The 20795-nt window shown below is 42.2% G+C and overlaps 2 protein-coding genes across 2 annotated transcripts in view; one reads left to right on the plus strand and one right to left on the minus strand.

Annotated features, from left to right (window-relative positions):
* Ccdc146 (coiled-coil domain containing 146) overlaps nucleotides 1-18082 on the minus strand; it is a 143140-nt gene extending 125058 nt beyond the window's left edge. Inside the window, exon 1 of the mRNA XM_032907072.1 lies at nucleotides 17997-18082. The gene's annotated coding sequence lies outside the window, so the exon portion shown is untranslated. The remainder of the gene's footprint in view (nucleotides 1-17996) is intronic.
* A 304-nt stretch (nucleotides 18083-18386) lies between these two features.
* Nucleotides 18387-20795, plus strand: part of Fam185a (family with sequence similarity 185 member A) — a 49968-nt gene continuing 47559 nt past the window's right edge. Inside the window, exon 1 of the mRNA XM_032907078.1 lies at nucleotides 18387-18994. Within this exon, the coding sequence (XP_032762969.1) occupies nucleotides 18586-18994 (409 nt within the window). The 5' untranslated portion in view covers nucleotides 18387-18585. The remainder of the gene's footprint in view (nucleotides 18995-20795) is intronic.

The raw sequence follows: 20795 nt of genomic DNA on the forward strand, positions 1-20795 counted from the left end.
TCTTCCTTCAGGTTTGTTGCAAGAAGATTACTTTCTTGCTCTTTCTAGGGTGTAATTTCCCTCCTTGTGTTGGAGTTTTCCATCTATTATCCTTTGTAGAGCTGGATTTGTGGAAAGATATTATGAAAATTTGGTTTTGTCATGGAATATCTTGGTTTCCCCATGTATGTCAATTGAGAGTTTTGCTGGATATAGTATCCTGGGCTGGCATTTGTATTCTCTTAGGGTCTATATGACATCTGCCCAGGATCTTCGGGCTTTCATAGTCTCTGGTTAGAAGTCTGGTATAATTCTGATAGGTCTGCCTTAATATGTTACTTGACTGTTTTCCCTTCCTGCTTTTAATATTCTTTCTTAGTTTTGTGTATTTGGTGTTTTGACTATTATGTACAGGGAAGACTTTCTTTTCTAGTCCAATCTATTTGGAGTTCTGTAGGCCTCTTGTATTTTTATGGGCTTCTCTTTCTTTAGGTTAGGGAAGTTTTCTTCTATAATTTTGTTGAAGATATTTACTGGCCCTTTAAGTTGGCAATCTTCACTTTCTTCTATACCTATTATCCTTAGGCTTGATCTTCTCATTGTGTCCCGGATTTCCTGGATATTTTGGGTTAGGAGCTTTTTACCTTTTACTTTTTCTTTGACGGTTGTGTCAATGTTTTCTATGGTATCTTCTGCCCCTGAGATTCTCTCTTCTATCTCTTGTATTCTGTTGGTGATGCTTGCATCTATGACTCCCAATCTCTTTCCTAGGTTTTCTATCTCCAGGATTGTCTCCCTTTGTGATTTCTTCATTGTTTATATTTCCATTTTTAGGTCCTGGATGATTTTGTTCAATTCCTTCACCCATTTGGTTGTATTTTCCTGCAATTCTGTAAGGGATTTTTGTGTTTCCTTTGTAAGGGCTTCTACCTGTCTTGCTTTTCTGGTATGTTGGGGTATTCAGGGCTTGCTGTGGTGGGGAAGCTGGGTTCTGAAGATGCCAACTAGTCTTTGTTTCTGATGCTTAGGTTCTTGTGCTTGCCTCTCACCATCTGCTTATTTCTGGTGTTAGCTGGTCTTGCTGACTCTGACAGTGGCTTGACCCTCCTGCAAGCCTACGTGTCAGCACTCCTGGAGACCGTCTTTCTCCCAGAGGGATCCGGGTACAGAGAGCTGTGTCACAGGATCAGCTCTGGGTGCAGGTGGATATTGGAAGGATCCTTTCCCAGACTGCTCCTCAGTTCCTATGTCCTGTGGGATCCAGGTGGAGTGGTGGTCTTACCTCTGCTCTCAGGTGTGTCAGTGCTTTTAGCTCTGGGTCCAGGTGGAAACCAGAAAGATCCTGTCCCAGACTGTGTCCAGAGGGCTCCAGGTGGGTTCCTCTTGGGCCAGGAATATAAGCAAAAGTGGTGATCTCCTCTGAGCTCTCAGGATTGTTTGCACTTCTGAGAGTCCTGCTTTCTCCCTACAGGATCTGGGTACAGAGAGCTGTGGCAACACGTCAGCTCCCGGTGCAAGCAGAAACCAGAAGCTCCATCAGACTCTTAAACCATACTGATAAGCGCCCCCCCCATCTTCCCTGCTCTCTGAGCCCTCTGGGCCAAGTCAAGCTGCTCTGAGCAACCTGCTAGCCCAGAGGGACCTCCATTCTCCTGCCACCTCTCTTCCCACCTTAATTGGACCTGTATCTCTTGAACTATACAGACCTGCATGTCCAGAACCAAATAGCCCAAAGATACCCATCAGAGACCTGCCACACTAAGACCATCAAGGTTCACTTCACTCCCAATACTTTCTACAACAAGAACATCCAGGGACCAAAAACATCCAGATGGCCAATAGCCCTTGAAAGAACACAATCAACAAAAGCTGGGGCAATGGGACACCTCCAAAGCACAGCTAGTTCACTACATCAAGCTCTGAATATCCTAACACAACAGAAGCACAAGAAAATGACCTTAAATCCAATCTTATAAAGATGATAGAGGTCTTTAAAGAGGAAATGAGTAAGTCCCTTAAAGAAATTCAGGAAAATACAATTAAACAGATGAAGGAAATAAAACTGTGTGACACCTGATTGTAGAAATAGAAGCAATAAAGAAAACACAAATGGAGGGAATCCTGGAGAGGAAAACCTAGGGAAGAAAAGCATCAACAGAATACAGGAGATGGAAGGGAGAATTTCAGGCGTAGAAGATACAATAGAAGATATTGAGACTTCAGTTAAAGAAAATGTTAAAGCTAAAAAAATTCCTGACCCAAAACATCCAGGAAATATGTGATATGATGAAAAGACCTAACCTAAGAGTAACAGGAATAGAAGAAGAGACCGAGCTCCAAGTCCAGAAAATATTCTTAGCAAAATCATAGAAGAAAACTTTCCCAAACTAAAGAAAGAGATGCCTGTAGATACAAGAAGCTTATAGACTACCAATTAGACTAGAAAAGAAAATCCTCCCAGTGCATAATAATCAAAATACAAAATCTACAGAACCAAGAAAGTATATTAAAAGCAGCAATGGAAAAATGCCAGGTAACATACAAAGGCAGACATAACAGAATCGCACCTGACTTCTCAACAGAGACTGTAAAAGCTAGAAAGAGCCTAGACAGACATCTTTCAATCTCTAAAACACTACGGCTGCCAACCCAGACAAAACTCTTAATCACCCAGCAAATCTCCATAGATGGAGAAAACAAAATATTTCAAGACAAATTCAAATTCAAACACTATCTATCCACAAATTCAACCCTACAGAAAATATTAGAAGGAAAACTCCAACCCAAGAAGGATAACTACATCTAAGAAAACACAGGAAATAAGCAATTCCATACTGGTAAAAACAAAGAAAGGACACACACACACACACACACACACACACACACACACACACACAAACAGAGAGAGAGAGAGAGAAGAGAGAGAGAGAGAGACAGAGACACAGAGACAGAGAGACAGAGAGACAGACTAACACCACCAACATAAAAATAACAGGAAATAACAATCACTGGTCATTAATATTTGTCAACATCACTGGACTCAATTCCCTAATGAAAAGACACAGGCTAACAGAAAGGATTCGAAAACAGGCTCCTGCATGCATTCTGCTGTATACAAGTAACACACCTGAGCAATAAAGATAGACATTACTTCAGAGTAAAGGGCTAGAAAACAGACCCAAGAAGCAAGTTGGAATAGCCTTTCTAATATCTGATAAAATAGACTTTCAACCAAAATTAATCAAAAGAGATAGGGAAGAACACTTCATATTCATCAAAGGAAAAAAATCTACCATGATGATATCTAAATTCTGAACATTTATGACCCAAACACAAGGGTACCCATATTTGTAAAAGAAACATTGCTAAAGCTTAAATTGCACATTAGTAATGGGAGACTTGAATACCTCACTTTCACCAATTGACAGGTCATCCAGACAAAAGCTAAACAGAGAAGTAATGAAACAGAGAGTATGAATCAAATGGACCTAACAGACAGCTATAGAATACTTCACCCAAACACACACACACAAAAAACACCTCAGCACCTCATGGATCCTCCTCTAAAATTGACCGTATAGTCGGTTATAAAGCAAGCCTCAACAGATACAAAATTATCAGACCACGGATTAAAGCTGGACTTTAACCACAGAAACACTGGAAAGCCTACGCACTCATGGAAACTGTACAACTCTCTACTCAATGACCTCTGCATCGGGGAAGAAATAAAGAAATTAAAGACTTTCTAGAATTAAATGAAAATGAAGGCACAATATACTCAAAGTTACAGGACACAGTGAAAGCGGCACTAAGGAAAGTTCATGGCACTAAGTGCCTTCAGAATGAAATTAGAAAGTTCTCATATCAGCAATTTAAAAGTACACCTGGAAGCTCTAGAGAAAAAGAAGCAAGTGTATCAAAGAGGAGTGGAAGGTGGGGAATAATCAAAATCAGGGCTGAAATCAACCGGTTAGAAACAAAGAAAGCAGCAAACAATACAAAGACTCAATGAAGCCAAGAGCTGGTTCTTTGAGAAAATCAACAAGACATACAAACCCTTAGCCAAACTAACCAAGAGACAGAGAGACAGTATCCAAATAAACAAAATCAGCAATGAAAAGGGAGACATAACAACCGACACTGAGGAAATTCAAATAACCATTAGGTTTTACCTCAAAAGCTTATACTCTACAAAATTGGAAAATCTTACTAAAATGGACGATTTTCTAGACAGACACCACTTAACAAAGTTAAATCAAGATCAGGTAAACTATTTATACTGCCTCATAACTCCTAAAGAAATAGAAGAAGTCATTAAAAATATGAGATTGCCTTAGTAGGGTTTACTATTGTTGAGGAGACACAGACACCATGACCATGGCAAATCTTATAAAGGGAAGCATTTAGTTGGGGCTGGCCTACAGGTTCACCGGTTTAGTCCATTATCATCCTGGCAGGAAGCATGGCAGCATGCAGACAGACATGGTGCTGGAGAAAGAGCTGAGAGTTCTGTGTCCAGATCAGCAATCAGCAGGAAGAGAGAGATGATGCTGGCCCTAGTTTGAGCACCTCAAACCTCAATGCCCACACCCAGTGGCATACTTCCTCAACAATAAGGCCATACCTACTCCAACAGGGCTGCACCTCCTAGCAGTGGCACTCTCCTTGGGCCTATGGGAGTCATCTTCATTCAAACCACCAGGGTAATGTTCTACATAGACATTATTCTAATAAAATAAACTTGACAGAGCGGTGGGGCTACTGTACTCTAACATACACACAGAAATAGTCAGATGGTCGGTCTGAGGGACTATGGGGAATTTGGAGGGATGACTAAAGTAATGAAGTTGAAGTTATTCCAGGAAAATAAGTTCTGGACATTTATATGACACAGCACCCATAACTGTCTTAGTCTACTAGTTAACTACTAGTCTACTAGGTCAACTTAATTCTACTTGAAGTTAGCCGGGTAAATCTTGGTGTTTATTTTTGAGGCAGGGCCTCTGTGTATCCCTGGCTGGTTTGAAACTCACAGGGATCTGCCTGCCTTTGTTCCCAAGTGCTGGAATTATAAGTATTCTTAAAACTCAAACATAATGGTAAAGAGGAAGAACGGATCTTTGGAAGTAACAGATACTTCGATGACTTTGATGGTGATGATAGTCTCATGGGCATATGAATGCTTTCTTTCATAAGTTACCTTGGTCATGGTGCTCTGTCATGGCAAGAGTGTCATGGTGAGCAGACACTCTTCTTACAGAGGTGGGTGAGACTGTAACAGCCACTGACTGCCTGGATTGGACTCTCATCTACAGACACTGGAGAGCTTCTGCATTCACAGCTACCTTATCCTGGAGGCACAGCTTGGGAAGAACATGAATCTAGTGACTTGGAGGCATCATGGTGTCATGGATAGAAAACAGGCACTATGGTGGCCAGAACGAGGAAGACAACAATGTGACTTCAGGTGGTTCGTAAATGGGCAACAAGAGAAGAGAGTCGCAAGCAAACATTTTAAAATGCTGTAGCAGGAAAAGGCTCCACAAAGACTTGAACTGCAGCAGCAGGCTGACACGCACTGGAGCACCACTGGCGGACAGAGCAAGCTCTCTAGGACAGCTGTCCTCTCTGGAAAGCTGAGCTATGCTGGGCTGTAAGGGTCTGAGGATGTGGTCTTGCCATAATCTTACATGAGCACCACACATGCTTATGATGCACAGACAGCAAAAGTCTGGTGAAGAAGGGAAGAAGTGAAACGGAAACGCTTCAGTCCTATCTCAGAGGGACATCTCATGCTGTTTTTCTCACTTCATGTCAGGGGTGGTTAAGATCAAACCCAAAACAGGAAGCACTACAAAGAAAAAAAAATCCTGAAGCAATGAACCCCCGGGTCTGCCCCATTTTGTAAGACACCACTACCACTTCCTCTTCTTTTAAACTTGTCATAGGTGATCAGCACTTTGTTTTGACTCTGAACTCTTAAGGAAAATTTTCTCAACTTTCAAGGAGCATGTGCAAAAAATTAAATAATCCATATTCCAAAGACTGGAGCAAGGCCACAAGCAGCCGTGATGCTCCAAGAGAAAGACGTGGTAAGAAACTGTATCTTTCGATATCGCCAGCCACAGCACACACAAGTTTTGGTCATTTTAGAAAGCGCGTTCTGTAACATGAAAGCCACACATGTTATTTTTCCCTCCTGGGCACGCATGCTCTCTCATCATTCTGTTTTGTGTAACTGTGTTCTTGTGAACGACAGGGAAACATGACCTTGTGTTCCTTACCCCAGAAGCCCAGTGCTGTGGGTTACCAGGTGTCTGTTTCCACAGTAACTCAGAGACAAACATCTTGGAGGAAGGAGGAACTCTGAGAAACTTCCATTTATTTATTTTTGTTTCAGTTTCTAAAAGTGTTTTTTAATCACATAAGTGTCAAATGGTTGGTAAGAAAACACTGGTAAATAGCTGTAAGACAATCTTAAATTACAGCTCTGTGATCCTGTGTGTATTTCTTTTGAAGAGCACATTAAATGTCTCACTGAAAGCTTGCACTAAGGAGGCTTTGGTGTGAGAGATGGAATACTGAGGAGCCCGTCTTAAATAAGGCTCACTCAGTCCATTTAGTGGGCAACAGCAGTATCAGACACTACCAGGTTGACAACCCTAAATGCAACCAGTAAAATAATTGCTTTTTCCTGCACAGACCTTTTATTCTTTATTCTATGTACAATTAGCCAAAATTCATTATTATCAGACAATGACTGGATTGAAGCGTTTTTCTAAAGCTATAGAGGAAATTTGGGGAAGACAGCATGAAAAGCATCTCTCTCTCTCTCTCTCTCTCTCTCTCTCTCTCTCTCTCTCACCCACACACACACACACACACACACACACACACACACACTCTCTCTCTCTCTCACACACACAGACATACACACACATACACACACAAGAGAGAGGGGGGAGAGGGAGGGAGTGGGAGAGGTGGAGAGGGAAGGGGAGGGAGAGGGAGACAGGGAGACAGATTGGGAGAGAAAAGAACAGAGGGACAGAGGGACAGAAGACAGGCAGAGACAAAGGAAGTAAGGGAGGGAGGAAAGGAGAGATGGTGGACGGTTGTTTCTGAGAGGAAGCTGTTAAGTTTTACACACATTACACGGTTAATCTTAAGCCATGTACACGTGTAACCAACAGTGACCTCCTACTTGCCCAAACTGTGGAGAACCCAAGGCTGTGTTCCAGCACAAGCCTTGCTCTGTGGGATGGGAGGATGGATGGACACGCTAAGTCTTCTCCTCCACTGAACTACCTCTTGTCTCCCTCTCTCCACAGCCATAGTGTTCCAAGCACAGATCCAAGACAAGCGCCTTACTCTCCCTTCAAATTCCTTCTTGGACATTTTCCTCTTTCTTAGAGTTGGTGGCAGAATGGTCACAGAGACAGGCATTGTCTCTAACATAGATGCCTGGTTGTCCTTCATGTCAGCATGAAGGAGACACTCTTGCCCAATGACCATTCACTGTGCACCAATAACAGCATTTAAAAGCCCTTGGTAAACAGATCATTTAGATAACACTTCTCTTCCTCTATTTCTAGCATATACCATGTATTTTTCAATCATATACCATAAAAATTATCTACATTTTGTAGTGAAGGAATTTGAAATTCAGTGAGGATAGAGGATGCACCCAAGATCATCACTAATAAACAACAGGGTTTATTAAAACTATGACTTATGGTCCTTAGCCATTTATATTACATCTCATTTAAGACTTTCTCCATAGATCTGGAAAGATAGCTCAGCAGTAAAGAGCACTTAACTGCTATTGAAGAAGACCGGGGTTGGGTTCCTAGCACCTACATCAAGTAGTTCCCAATGTCCTCTAATTCCAGTTCCAAGGAATACATTCCCCATCTTCTGACCTCTACAGAGACCTGCATGCATGTGCACCCATTAACTCACTAGGCACACATACATAAAGTGTTTAAAGATTTCCCCCAATGGTCTTGGAAAAGCCCTTTCTTCTTAGGCTTTTGCAATAGATGACTACTCCCTCCTCTTCCTCCCCCCCTTCTTCCTCCTCTTCCTTTCCCTCCTTCTTTTCCTTCCCCTCCTCATCTTCCTTCCCCTCCTCCTCTTCCTTCCCCTCCTCCTCCACTTCCTCTTCCTCCTCCTTTTCCTCCTCCTCTTCCTTGCCCTCCTCCTCCTCCTTCCACTCTACCTCCTTTTCCTTCTCCTCCCCCCACCCCCGACACGGCCTTGGGGGTCACCACTTTAAATTGGTCTCCAGGCATGATTTGAAGTTCAGAGTCCTGTGTGACCTAAGTAAAATCTTGAACCTCTAGCTGTCCCATCAGCTGCTAAAGGGGTTGACAGTGGTGACCTGAAATGGAGCATGGAGCGATGCCTGTGAAGCCTCAGTCCAGAGCATAGCAGCCACTCCACCATAACTGTGAGCATCCACCCACCACTGGCCGGTTCTTTTGTCTTGGGTACACAAGCTCTGTGAGCTGGTCCTGTCCAGGAGTTTAACACAGAGCTCTAATCCAGTATTAGTGTGAATGCAGAACAAACTACAAAGGGAGGTTTGCTCTCCATAGTACACCATAAGATCTAAAACATAGGATTAGAATTGTGCAGGACATTGGATATTGAAGAAAAAGAAAGTGAGCAAGACAGCCTTCAAAATGTCCTTAGTCAACTCCAGGTCAGGGAAGAGCCACCATGCACAGCACATGAAGTAGGTCAAGTTTCCCCTCCCAAGTCTATGTATTTCACAGTCTCTCTTTTTGGTTAAGTAAGCATTTCCTGTTTCAATGCACCGGAAGTGAAACTCCACATTAGTCTTCCTCCACAGAGTCACTTACCTAAGCTAGTTGCTCTAGAGGACAAAGGCTTATCAATTACAGGATTAAAGCAATACTTTACCAAACCAGTTGTCCTACCTTTGTGTTGGAAGAAGCAAGAAAAAGAAAATAAAATAAATAAAACAAATTTAAATAAAAACAAACACTTAAGTAAAATAAATTTAAATAAAAATGTCTAAGTGACACAAACCTAAATAAAAGAAATATTCAAATAACACAAATCTAAACAAAATATTTAAACAATGCAAATCTAGATAAAACATTCAAATAACACAAATCTAAATATTTAATTAACATAAATCTAAATAAATATTTAAATAACATAAATCTAAATAAAACAGGTAAATAACAAAATCTGGATAAAATATTTAAATGACATAAATCTAAAGAAAATATTTAAATAGCACAAATCTAAATAAAATATCTAAATAACAGAAAGCTAAATAAATAAATATTTAAATAGAATTTGTATGAATAAATATTTGGATAAATTATATTAAATAAAAATACATTTCTCAGTTGTTGATGAGAAAAATGTCTCACCCAGCTCCCTCAGAGTACCATATCAACCCAGAACCTTATCTTAAAGAAGGAAACAGTTTAGAGCTCAGGCATTTAAGAATATCAATGTGCTGATGAGGAAATTTGGGAACAGCAACAAGGTATCACCACTCTTATCCACTGAGATGATGAGCAAAGAGACCCGGATGAGGAGGGGCAGAGACACGGAGCGGTCATAGAGTGGTGAGAGACAGATACTGAGTTTGGTAGGGAAAATAAAACCCTAAGAATTCTTTAAGGTGTGACATGAGCGACTAGTAAAGGAGCTTTGGGAACTGTACAGTTGAGACCAGATGGGGATGTAGGACTCCCAGAGGAGGATAGACACCATGCCCTCCCGAGACTCAGTCAGATGTCTGTCTCTGGAGGGACCAACACCAAACACTGACCAGAACCATAGTGGTAATGACCAAAACCTGAGGTCTCATGTCCAGAAACATGAGAGGAAAAGAGTATCAGGAATGAAGTTTTGTAGTCAATTTTACTGATACGCAACTGTGCATGATAAAAATCACACTGATAAGTGTATAATGTGATGAGCTCTTACAGATAGTGACTGTAACCCAGTCACTACCAAGACCTTCCCATTGCTCTAAAGTTTTCTCCTGTGTCCTTTCCTACGCACTCCTCATCCCACTCGGCTCTGCTATGAAATGGATGCCGCACGCCAGCCACATGCTGCCATTTATGTTAAAATCTAACTCTAATCGGTGGTATTGGAGGTAGGGCCAGTTGGAATACCAGGCCGTGACCGGGACTGGTGCCTTCGAGCCAGCAGAGAAGAGGACAGAGTGCTACTTAACTCTCCTTCTGACACGCAGGGACACAAAGTGTAGGTAGCCTGCTGTTCAGCAGGGCCTCGTTTGAACATGGTTATGCTGGTTCTCTCATACTGGACTTCCAGCTGTCACGTCTAAGGAAAATTCCTCCTGTGATGTATAAGTGACCATATCTACACTACTTTGCTACTGTTTCCTAAAGTAAGACAGAACCATAGACATGTCTGGCTTCTGTGAGCTACATTTACCCGTGTTAATTTCTTGCTGGATTCCATTCTACTGCAGACATACACTGCAATTTACTTCTCATTTACCAGTTGAAAGACATTTCATTTGTTTCAAGGTTTAGGTTAGCACAAATAAAGTTGCTAATAACATTACAGGGTGAGTCTTCTTCGTATGACTATATACCTCCGTCTTGGGTAATAAGGTACTATTTATTTAATTTTCTGGGAAACTGCAAATTGGTTTCAGATGTGGTCACACCCTTTTACAGTGAAACTTAGCAGCAAGCAAGGGTTCCTGAGATGCTGTACCCTTGCCAACACTTGGTATTGTCAGGATTTCTAGCTGTAGACATTCTAGGGATTGTTGAAGTGGCTTGCAGTTTTAATTTACATAAATTAATTTTTTATGCTGTACATATTTTCAACTCAGCATTTCTTATCTCCACATTTTCCTTAGTACGATGTCTGTTAAGGATATTGGGTTGCTTTTAAAATCTGTTACTGAGTTTTAAATCTTTTGCATGTTTTGGATAATAGTCCTTTACAGAACGTGCCTTTTGCAACTCTTTTCTGTGTTAGATTTACTTCTCTTTCTGCTGTCTTTCAAAGATCAGTTTTCCTTTTAATGATACATTGTTTATTTTATGTAGCATGTACTTTGAGCAGTACCTAAGATATCCTCAGCATCCTCCCGCATTTGGATTGTCTCCTATAATCTTCTAAAACTTAGCGCTATGGTTCCCATGGTGCGATGATGACTCACAACAACAAAACCAAGTGACCATGGAAACAAAGCTAAGTGACCCCTGAAACCATGAGTCAAGATAAATCTGCCCTTCAGGCTGTTTTTGTTGTCACAGTACTAAATACGTCTGATAAACTTAACCTTACATTTTAGGACTGGTCCTCATTTGGATAGACTAGGCTTCCTCACAGGCTTTGACCCTGTGTTTCCGTGTGTGAGGGGAACATTGTTCTGCAGGGGGTTTTGTTTTGTTTTGTTTCTGACAACATCTTTGTCTGGTTTTGTTAAAAACACAATGCAGTGAGATGGTTGTGGGCAAGGGCTTTTAATCCTAGCACTCTGGAGGCAGAGGCAGATGGATTTCTGTAATCTGAGAGTTCAAGGACAACCTGGTTTACATAGTGAGTTCCAGGCCAGCCAAGACGACACAGAGAGACCCTGTCTCAGATCCCATGCATCCCCTCACAGGACAATGCAGGCCTCCTAAAGTGAGTTTGGAAGGATTCTCTTCTAACTTTTTTTTCTTTTTTCTTTTTTCTTTTTTTTTCTCGGAGCTGGGGACTGAACTCAGGGCCCTGCACTTGCTAGGCAAGCACTCTACCACTGAGCTAAATCCCCAACCCCTCTTCTAACTTTTGGAAGAGTTTTTGTAGGTATGATTTTTTTTTTCTTAAAATGTTCAACAGAATTCACCGCCAAGGCTTCTGCTTCACAGATCAGACGGGGCTGTCTGTCTGCGGGTGGTTCCTAGGGCTCACTATTCACATTTACACAGGGTAAAAGCACTCTCCATCTACAGCTCTCTACCATCTATGGAGCGCTGAGCTGCGTAGAGATCAGGATACAGGACAGATCTCTTCTCAACACCCTGAGCTCTCCGGCACACTCCCACTGGCATTGCTCTTTTGACAGCTTGGTGTTTTATTGCTGTCAATTTCTCCAAATCTTAACTAAATTTTTGGCTGACTTCCATGCTTATGTAGAGGTGAAGGCCATTTTTTTTTTTTTTTTGCAGAGATCAAATGTAAAATCAAGGATCATTTTCCCAAGACTTCTCATATAAAATTCCCCTGTACTTTCTTTCTAGCTTTTTGTGGTTTCTTTGAACTTGAGAGACTAGATTCTATCCTAATCTTACGTTATGCTGTCACTTAGGGACCATGGGCATCCCCTACATCCTCGCCCCACCCCTTTCTCTATTAAAGGCTCAATGTCTCATGCTCTGGTGTCCGTGTGACCTGACAATGCCAGGGCAAATCTGAGTGGAGCTGGCCTTATGGCCGACAGAATAAAAACAAACAGGGATTTCCCTCCTTCTTCTCCATCTGAGAAGTCTTTTGGTCCTCGTGGCTTTCAGTTCAGCCCACAGGAAAGGTATAAGATAAACAAGGGAAATGAAAACACAACGAAATTGCAAAAATATGTTCATTTCCTTATTCAGTTCCTTGTACCTTATAGTTTACACTCGTTTCCTGTATGAATGAGCCAGCTTATGTTAAAGAGATAAAACCTAAAGACAAATGAGATGGTGAAAAATTAAAGACTTTCCCATGACCACAAGATTACAAGCCTTAGGATGAAGCTGTTCTTCACCAGCCGGGAGGGAAGCATCCCGACTTAGCTGTGAACGGAGCGCCTCAACAGTGAACTCCTGGAGAAGAGAGATCAATAAGAGATTTAGAGGCCACGATAGGAAATAAAGCCCCGGGGGAATGGTGAGAGGGAAACAGCAGTGTGCACGCTGAACGCGCCATAAATAAATTTCAAAATAGTTCAAAGAGGCAAAACTGAGGCAGGAAGGAACTACAAGGCACAGGGCAATTTTAAAGAGAAAGTAGATTTGTAAAGGAACCAAGTCAACCCCCTAACGATGAAGACACGGCCATGAGGAAGAAAATGTGGGGCTAGAGAGATGACCCAGCCATTAAGCAACTTGTTGCTTTTGCAGAGAACCAGCGTTGGATTCCCAGCATCCATGACAGTTCTCATCTGTCTGTAACTCCAGGTTCCGGGGATCTGACATCCTCTTCTGAGCTCTGCAGGCTCTAGGCACGCATGTGGTGTGCAGCGCAGACACCCATTCAAGCAAAGCATTCATACACATAAAATAAATCTAATTAAAAAATAAGGAAACTCTTTTGGGACGTTAAATACAAGATTGGCTAAAATTAGGAAAGAATCGGCAGATATGAACCCAGATTCGAGTACATCCTCCAGAATGAGAGAAAAACTCACAGCATACAAACACAGCTAAGGTGCACGCATAAAGGAATGCAAATCTCACACATATCCAGGTAAGAGCTGAGCAAACGAGAAAGAAAATAAGGAGAGACTTTGTTTATAAATTGAAGACTCACATAAAGAAAGCAGATTTAGCTGAAGAGATAGGTCAGTGGTTAAGAGCACTGGCTACTCTTCCAAAGGTGCTGAGTTCAAATCCCAGCAACCACACAGTGGCTCACAACCATCTAGAATGAGGTCTGATGCCTGCTTCTGGCCTGCCAATATACATACAGCACTAAAGTAGTACATAGAGCACTAAAGTAGAAATAAATCTAAAAACAAAACAAGAAAACAACAAAAAAACAAACAAGAAAGGAGATTAATTTTTGAGAAAAACAAAACCAAACCACATTACCAATTAATGCTCTCAGAAATAGAAAAGTGTACACAGTACACTTCTCCCCTAATTTACCCTGTTACCTAAAAGAAAAAAAGATGTCAAAGAAAATTTCAGACTAATAACTCACATAAACATGAAATACACAAACTCTCATTAAACCATTAGTTGAATCCACCAACTTATACAGAAAAGATAATACAATCAAAGTTCATCCAGGAATGAAAAATGGTTCAGGATTTAGAGGCTCAATTATCGTGAGATATCACCACAGTAACATTTCAAAGCGACCGTCTGGTCCTCCCAATACTTATAGGAAAAAAAATCATTTAAAATATAGTATCTCTCAAATAAAACGTACATTGGGAGTTAAACATCTTCAAAGGGGCATCTGAAAAATCTGTGGCCAACTTCGTGGTTGCCTGGGAGATCCAAATGCTTCCCCTGAAGTTTCAAGTTAGCCAGCAAGCTCAGTGAAACATCACAGGGATGGTTGCACATGGTGATTTCAATGGGTCTACCTACATATTCACTCTATACTTCTCAGGAGAGATAGCTATTAGTGTTTTGAGTGTATCACTGTCTCGTGAGAATAGCAGAAACTGCAGACGGTACGTTTTAACGTTAATTATAATTCAGAAGTGAGCACGGTCTCATAGCCTTCATCCCTTTAACTGAGCTACTTAATCCTCTGATTACTTTTTCTTCGGAAAACTCTTATGCCCTCTGCTGTCCGTGAATTGAACGTAAAGTAATAATAAAAGTCACCAGCTCCCACACTGATTTGTTAGGAAATACTCCACACACCTGCACTTATATTTGGATGCTAAGAAGTTCCCTGAATTTCTGAGACAGCCTTGGGAGTCAATACACAGGAAGAAGTCCTTACTGTTTCTCCCTAGTAAAGATGCCAAACGTGATCACTGCTGATAACACGCAAAAGATGCAATCATCCCACCTCACTGCTCGGAGATAACCGTCATTTATAAAGTGGTGTACGTCCTTCCAGAATTGTTTCTGTGATATGATTCTATACTAAATTTATTATTGTTGTTACAGAATTGAGATCGGACTATGCATAAAGGTTAGTATGTGCTATTTTACCCAATATTATATTATGGATTATTTCAGGATATTATTTTTTAATTGCTATATGATATTACAAATATAAAATTTATTGAAGTATTACTCTCTTATTGGGGAGTAATAAACTCTCAAACTCTAAGTGTGTGGTTTCAGACCTCAGGACAAGGGACTGAGGCCTTATATTTTACATTTGATATTTTACATATCAAAGCAGACCTGGCCTCCAGGTTCTCCCAGCATCCCTCAGTCCCCACCTGGCGCACCCTGCCTCCAACCCTGAACTTGCCAGCCCAGGGGCTGTGCTATCCTTCCCCCAAGGGCTCCTCCCTATATAATCCTGGCATTTAGGTTTCCTTGCTGTCCTTCTCTCTCTGCTTCTGTGCTCTTTCTTTCTCTCTCCCCCTTCTTCTCTCTCTCCCTTCCCATGGACTTCCCTCCTTTCTTGGGGCCAATGAACTTGCCCGCCCAAGAGCAGCTTCCCAATAAACCTGCATTTAATATACTCTAATCTGGCTTAAATTGGCCTCACCCAGCAGAGAAATAGCTAATAATAAGCAGTCCTATTAAACAAACAAACAAACAAAAAACTCGTACGTTTGTAATTTAACGCCTTCATCCCTCAAAAACCAGTTTTAGGGGCCATAACGGCTTCATCTTATGATTCTCAATCTGTTTCTTCAACTGTCATGCAGGGGGAAGAATAAGTCCTTCTTAACAGTGAGACGATGCGTGGGAACAGGCTGTGAAAACTCTATCAGACACTTACATGTAGACGAATCTGATACTTGTCAGCTTGTCGGGCGTTAGTAACGTTAATGTCTTACACCATTCTTACTCTCCATCAGATTTCCAGGTTCCAACCTCGTAAAACCAGGAAGGTGATTCTTCGACAAGTTTTAGTTTCTTTATTCGGAAGTGATGGAATAATGACTATGTCACAGATATCATTATGGCTCAGTGGCCAATTCTATTCATTTAATCTTTCTCAGAAAAGGAAAAAATTACTATAGAAACAGGGTAATTTATTAAGGGTGCATATTTAGTCCAAATATATACAGCACTTCCACAGCAAATCAGAGTGCAGTTTCAACTTGCTCGTGCCTTTTTCAAACGTCAAAAAGTATGTCTCTGGGTTTTCATAAAAAGCTAATTTGAAGACTAATCTGAGTATATACGTCCACATGGAACCCAAGCCAATGGCGTGACTCACTGAGTGGGCTCCTGCTTATCATGAGATCTGTGTTATAGCCTCCTGAGGCAGGAGGCAAACACAGGAAACGATGGAGACCTGGGAAGGAAAGAAGCCTTCATTCCAGAGCCTGGCAGTGCTTGTCACCAGCAGAAACAATATTATCTATGATGGTTACCAATAGAAAGTCACTATCTCTTTTATAGTGATATTTCCAACTTAGGTTGTTGAAGGAGCAAGGAATCACATGTAAGACCTAAACATATGTGGCCTTTCTTCTTTCCCAGCTATACACCAGGAATTTTCTAGAAATCTTACCAAAAATCCTATTTCCAGTAAAGGACATGTCTTAATCTTAATCCCTTTTATAATTCTTGTGACACATGGTTTTATTTTAGCATTGCCATCCAATCCAAGACATCTCTAGAGCTATCCTATAATCACACTTATTGAAAAGGGGGAGGGAAAAGGTTTTAAAGAAGTTTCCTAGAAATCCTTTGAGGCATAACTTGAGAGTCATTAAAAGAATGAATCTGTAAGACTTCTGCCAAGGCGCTTAAGGGCAAGCTCAAGAGAGCCTGAGAGGTTTACACCGGTGCTCTTGGGTATGACTCTTTCTCTCCCTGAGTGAGCAGCCACCCCTACCAACCCCGGTGCTGCTTAAACCTGTGTTTAGAATCTCTTTTGAATCAACCCTCTTTCACACTAGCTTCTCCCAACATTTTTTTTTCCTGCAGAGTCAAGAGTAGGTTTTTCCTTAGTGGAAGTCCTTAAGGACAGGGGGTTTCTCAGACGGCTGACAGAAGGGCTGGGCTGCCGCAGTGCCATCACCACTACCATAGTCGTCACTAAGAGAATAACACAGACACTGGCAAGGACTTTATACCTATCGCTCTGTCATTCTAGGTTCCAAGAATTGGGAGGGTCACATGTTTGGCTGAGAGTTCCAATCTTTAAAGGTATCATTTTATTTATTTATTTTGTACTCTATTTGAGACAGAGCTCTCAGTATATAGTCCAGGTGGACCTCAGATCTGAGATCCTCCTGCTTCAACTTCCCAAATTCCGAAAAACTACAAGTGAACACCACCACATTAGACTTAGAATTAGTTAAATCTGTATGTGAGGGAATTAGGGAATTATTTGAAGACTGTGGAGAAAGGGGGAGAAGAGTAGGCAAGTATGGATGAAATCATGTCCACAGCCCACATTTTCCATTATCTTTACTGCCTACTGAATAATAAACAGAAAAGAGTTAACTTCTAGAGTTATTTAGCACAGTCTATATATCAAAACTAGGGCCAGGAAAATAATCTGACATCTCCTAACATGTCTTATTATCTTAGAGAGAGGAGAGAGAGAGAGAGAGAGAGAGAGAGAGAGAGAGAGAGAGAGAGAGAGAGAGAGAGAGATTTATTTTATCACTAAGGCCAAGGTTCAGTTGCAAGGAAAGAGCTCTAGATTGCTCTCTAAACAAGTTCAATTGTCTCCAAATCTCTTAGCAACTTAGAAATATGTCATTCCTAAAATACTTTAATCGTTTGGTAGACCGTACATCTTTGTTGTCCATTGTTTCGTTTGATACTTGTGGGAAAAAAGAAAAAAGAAACCTTTAACACGATGCAAGAAAAACGTCATTTTATATGCAAACAGTTAAGACCCAAAGGCAACCAATGACTGACTTAAGGTCACTTACAATTAAGAAAGAGCCAGGATTCTAACACTTTTCCTATCTAGTATTTTCTAAGAGGTAGTTTCCTTAAAGGGCAGAGAAGGGAGGAAACAACAGAATGCGTCTATCCTCTCTTGCTAAGATCTCTTGCTAGCGGGATTCTCTATTCCAAGGGACCCACATTAGTTTGGTGATGTTTGGTTCTAGCCATCTAAAGAGGGTATTCCTAACTTTGAATCTAATTCCCATCTATAAACATGGTGCTTCTTACCCTTTCTTTTTGTCCTGATTCTTATTTTTCTCCGTGTGTTTTGGTCTCTGGGGTCTCACTTCAAAACTCCACCCTCTCCAGAGTCGCGTTCTCCGTATCCAAAGTAACCACACAGCTGAAATATTACCTTTCCATTGGTCAGTTAGATTAAGTTTTTTTTCTTTCTTGATCTCTTGGCCAATGGGCTTGAAGCAACAGGAAAGCAACAGGGGCTTCTCTACCAATCGGCTCTTGTCACTCTGCGTATTCGTCGCATTGTCTCATGGGATATGTAGTTTCAAAGCTACCAGAACCCCTCAATGTTTGGCTCCTTTAAAACTACATATCCCGACGGCCTCCGCCAAAGGGGCGGAAATAGGTGGCTAGTCAGGGTCAGGGTTTCAACAGGACACTTTTTTTTTTTTTTAATTTTCCTACCGGCATCGTTTTGAGGCTGAGATTTAAGTCGTTAAGTGCTGTGCTGGGACTTGGCTCGTTCTTCCTCGGCGGAACCGTGCTTACGGTCGCCTTTCTGACTGGCCCGAGGCAGCTCGTGTTTCGGGCGGTCTCAGGACCCGCGAGCCGAGGCTGAAGGGTTCCGAGGGAGAGCATGTTCGGCCGCCTCTCTCCTTGCGCGTCCCGGGTGCGGGCGGGCGCCTTGTTCGGAGCTCTGGGGGCCAGGACATGCGTCTCCGGTGGGGCCGAGCGGCGGGGATCGGTGCCCGCGAACCCTGGGGCCGGCCTGGCACGCGGGGATCTGAGGGAGTGGACGCTGAGGGTGAGCCGGTTTGGGCGGCTGAGGGCGCGGCTCCCATGCCACCTGTCGGTGAGGCCCCTGGATCCCCTCGCGTACCCGGAAGGCGACCGCGTGCTAGTGGCGGTGAGCGGCGTGGGGAGCGGGACGCGTGGCCTAGACAGCCTGCAGGTCAAGTATGACGCTGCTCTGCAGGAGATGGCCATTCTGTCAGAGGACATTGATCCCGAGGCGTCGGTGGAGGTGAAAGCACCCGTCAAGTTTGGCAAGTGATGTGAAAACGGGTTTGGGTCGCAAAATACCGTCTCACCTAGTTGGCCCTTTCCGGGGGTCTCTTTTCTAAAGCCACACTCCTGGGTTCCTGAGTAGTGTTTAAGCGTTAGGTTCCCGATTCCGGAGGAAAATTAAAACTGAATGGAAGCTTGTATTGGAACAATCTGAATCTAATTACACTGTGGAGCCCCATGTTCTTTTTTGTCACAGCCATTAGCATCGTTCAGCGTTGAGGTTTCCTGATAACTATCCAGTGGTTTGGTAGTCCACATCTTGGGGCTCTGGTCCCTAGTCAACTCTATGTATAGAGGCGTCCAGCTAACGTAGGAAAAAATACTTGCTTTCCAACAGGCTCCCAGGAAAGTATGTGTCTATTCATGTAGGCATGAGTAAATTCTCTGGGAATAACAAACTTTGAAGCAAGACACATATTTAAGGCTGCCTGGGAAAATTAATTATGGTACCTGCAAAACGTTTCTTAGGTGTCTGCGTCCCGTTATTTCCCAGATGCAAACCGCTGAGCACACATATTTTTCTAGAAAGGTTTCTCGAGGCTCTCATTCTCCTTGGAACTAAAGGGTGGTGTTGCTGTTGATACCAATAGCACCATTTACCTCTTTCTTATAAGGTTCTTTTTATTAACCCTCACAGTCACGTAGTTGGGTGGATGCGTTTGTCCCCACTTCAGATGAGGACAAAGAAATGAAGGAAGTATCAGAAGACACACAGTGTAACTGAACAAACAAAAGGCCCCGTGCATGGTGGCGTTATGAAATTTGCTTTCTTAGATGCCTTTCCACCTTAAATACAATAGGCAGGGCTAGGATTGGAGCTGACTGGAATGGCTCAGCCGTTATTTGTGCTTTATTTCGTCTCAACTCCCAACTAGCCTAAATGGATAAGAGACCATACCTCCAAAATATAGTAATCTGGAGGTGCTGCTGGGGTTTTAGCACGGTGCAGAGTAAGATGGGTATCAAAGGAAAGGGAAGCAAAACTTAAAACAGCTCCTGGGAGATGGATATTACCCCTGCTGGCTCTCCCAAATCTCCTCATTGCTGCTTTTCAGAGCGAGAGGCCTGCTCCCAGTGTAGTGCCTCGATTCCATCTGCCCCTCAGATCTACATAGCTGATCGTATTGGTGTTTGTTCCTCCAGCTTGTGATTAGAGTGACCCAGTGGGTGTCCCATTACTACTGCTGCTTCGAGCCTTAATTGCCTCTCCTACTTTCCAAAGAGCAGTGTGCTTCAGATCCCTTCCTTGTCCGTATAGTTGTCAGATCTGCCTTGTTTCTTGCTACGTGACAGGACTCAGTTGGGCAGTTCTGTTTGTATCAGTGTTTGGCTTTTGTACTCTCTTTTCCTCTCGAGTGTATTGTTGCTCATTTAACCCATTGTGGTGTAGTTGAGGAAATTCATACTGTAACAATTAAAATTGTAGCATTGGGTCCCAATCACTTGCTTTGGGGGAACATAATTGTGCTGGTTAGTTTTTTTGTCAGCTTGACACAAGCTAGAGTCACCCGGGAGAGGGAACCTCAATGAGAAAATGCCTTCATCAGATTGACCTGTAGGCAAATCTGCATTAATCGAGAAGCATTGATTAATGATTGATTAGGGAAGGCCCAATCACACAGGTTGGTCCTGGGTTGCATTAAAAAAAAAAAGTCAAGCTGAGAGACTCATAGTGAGCAAGACGGTGTTCCTCTCTGATCCTTCTTCAGTTTGTGCCCTGACTTTCCTGCGTGATGGACTGTAAGTTGGGAGATGAACCTTTCCTTCACCAAATGGTTT

Source organism: Rattus rattus, chromosome 6 (genome assembly GCF_011064425.1).
Source record: "Rattus rattus isolate New Zealand chromosome 6, Rrattus_CSIRO_v1, whole genome shotgun sequence".
NCBI classification, from domain to species: Eukaryota; Metazoa; Chordata; class Mammalia; order Rodentia; family Muridae; genus Rattus; species Rattus rattus.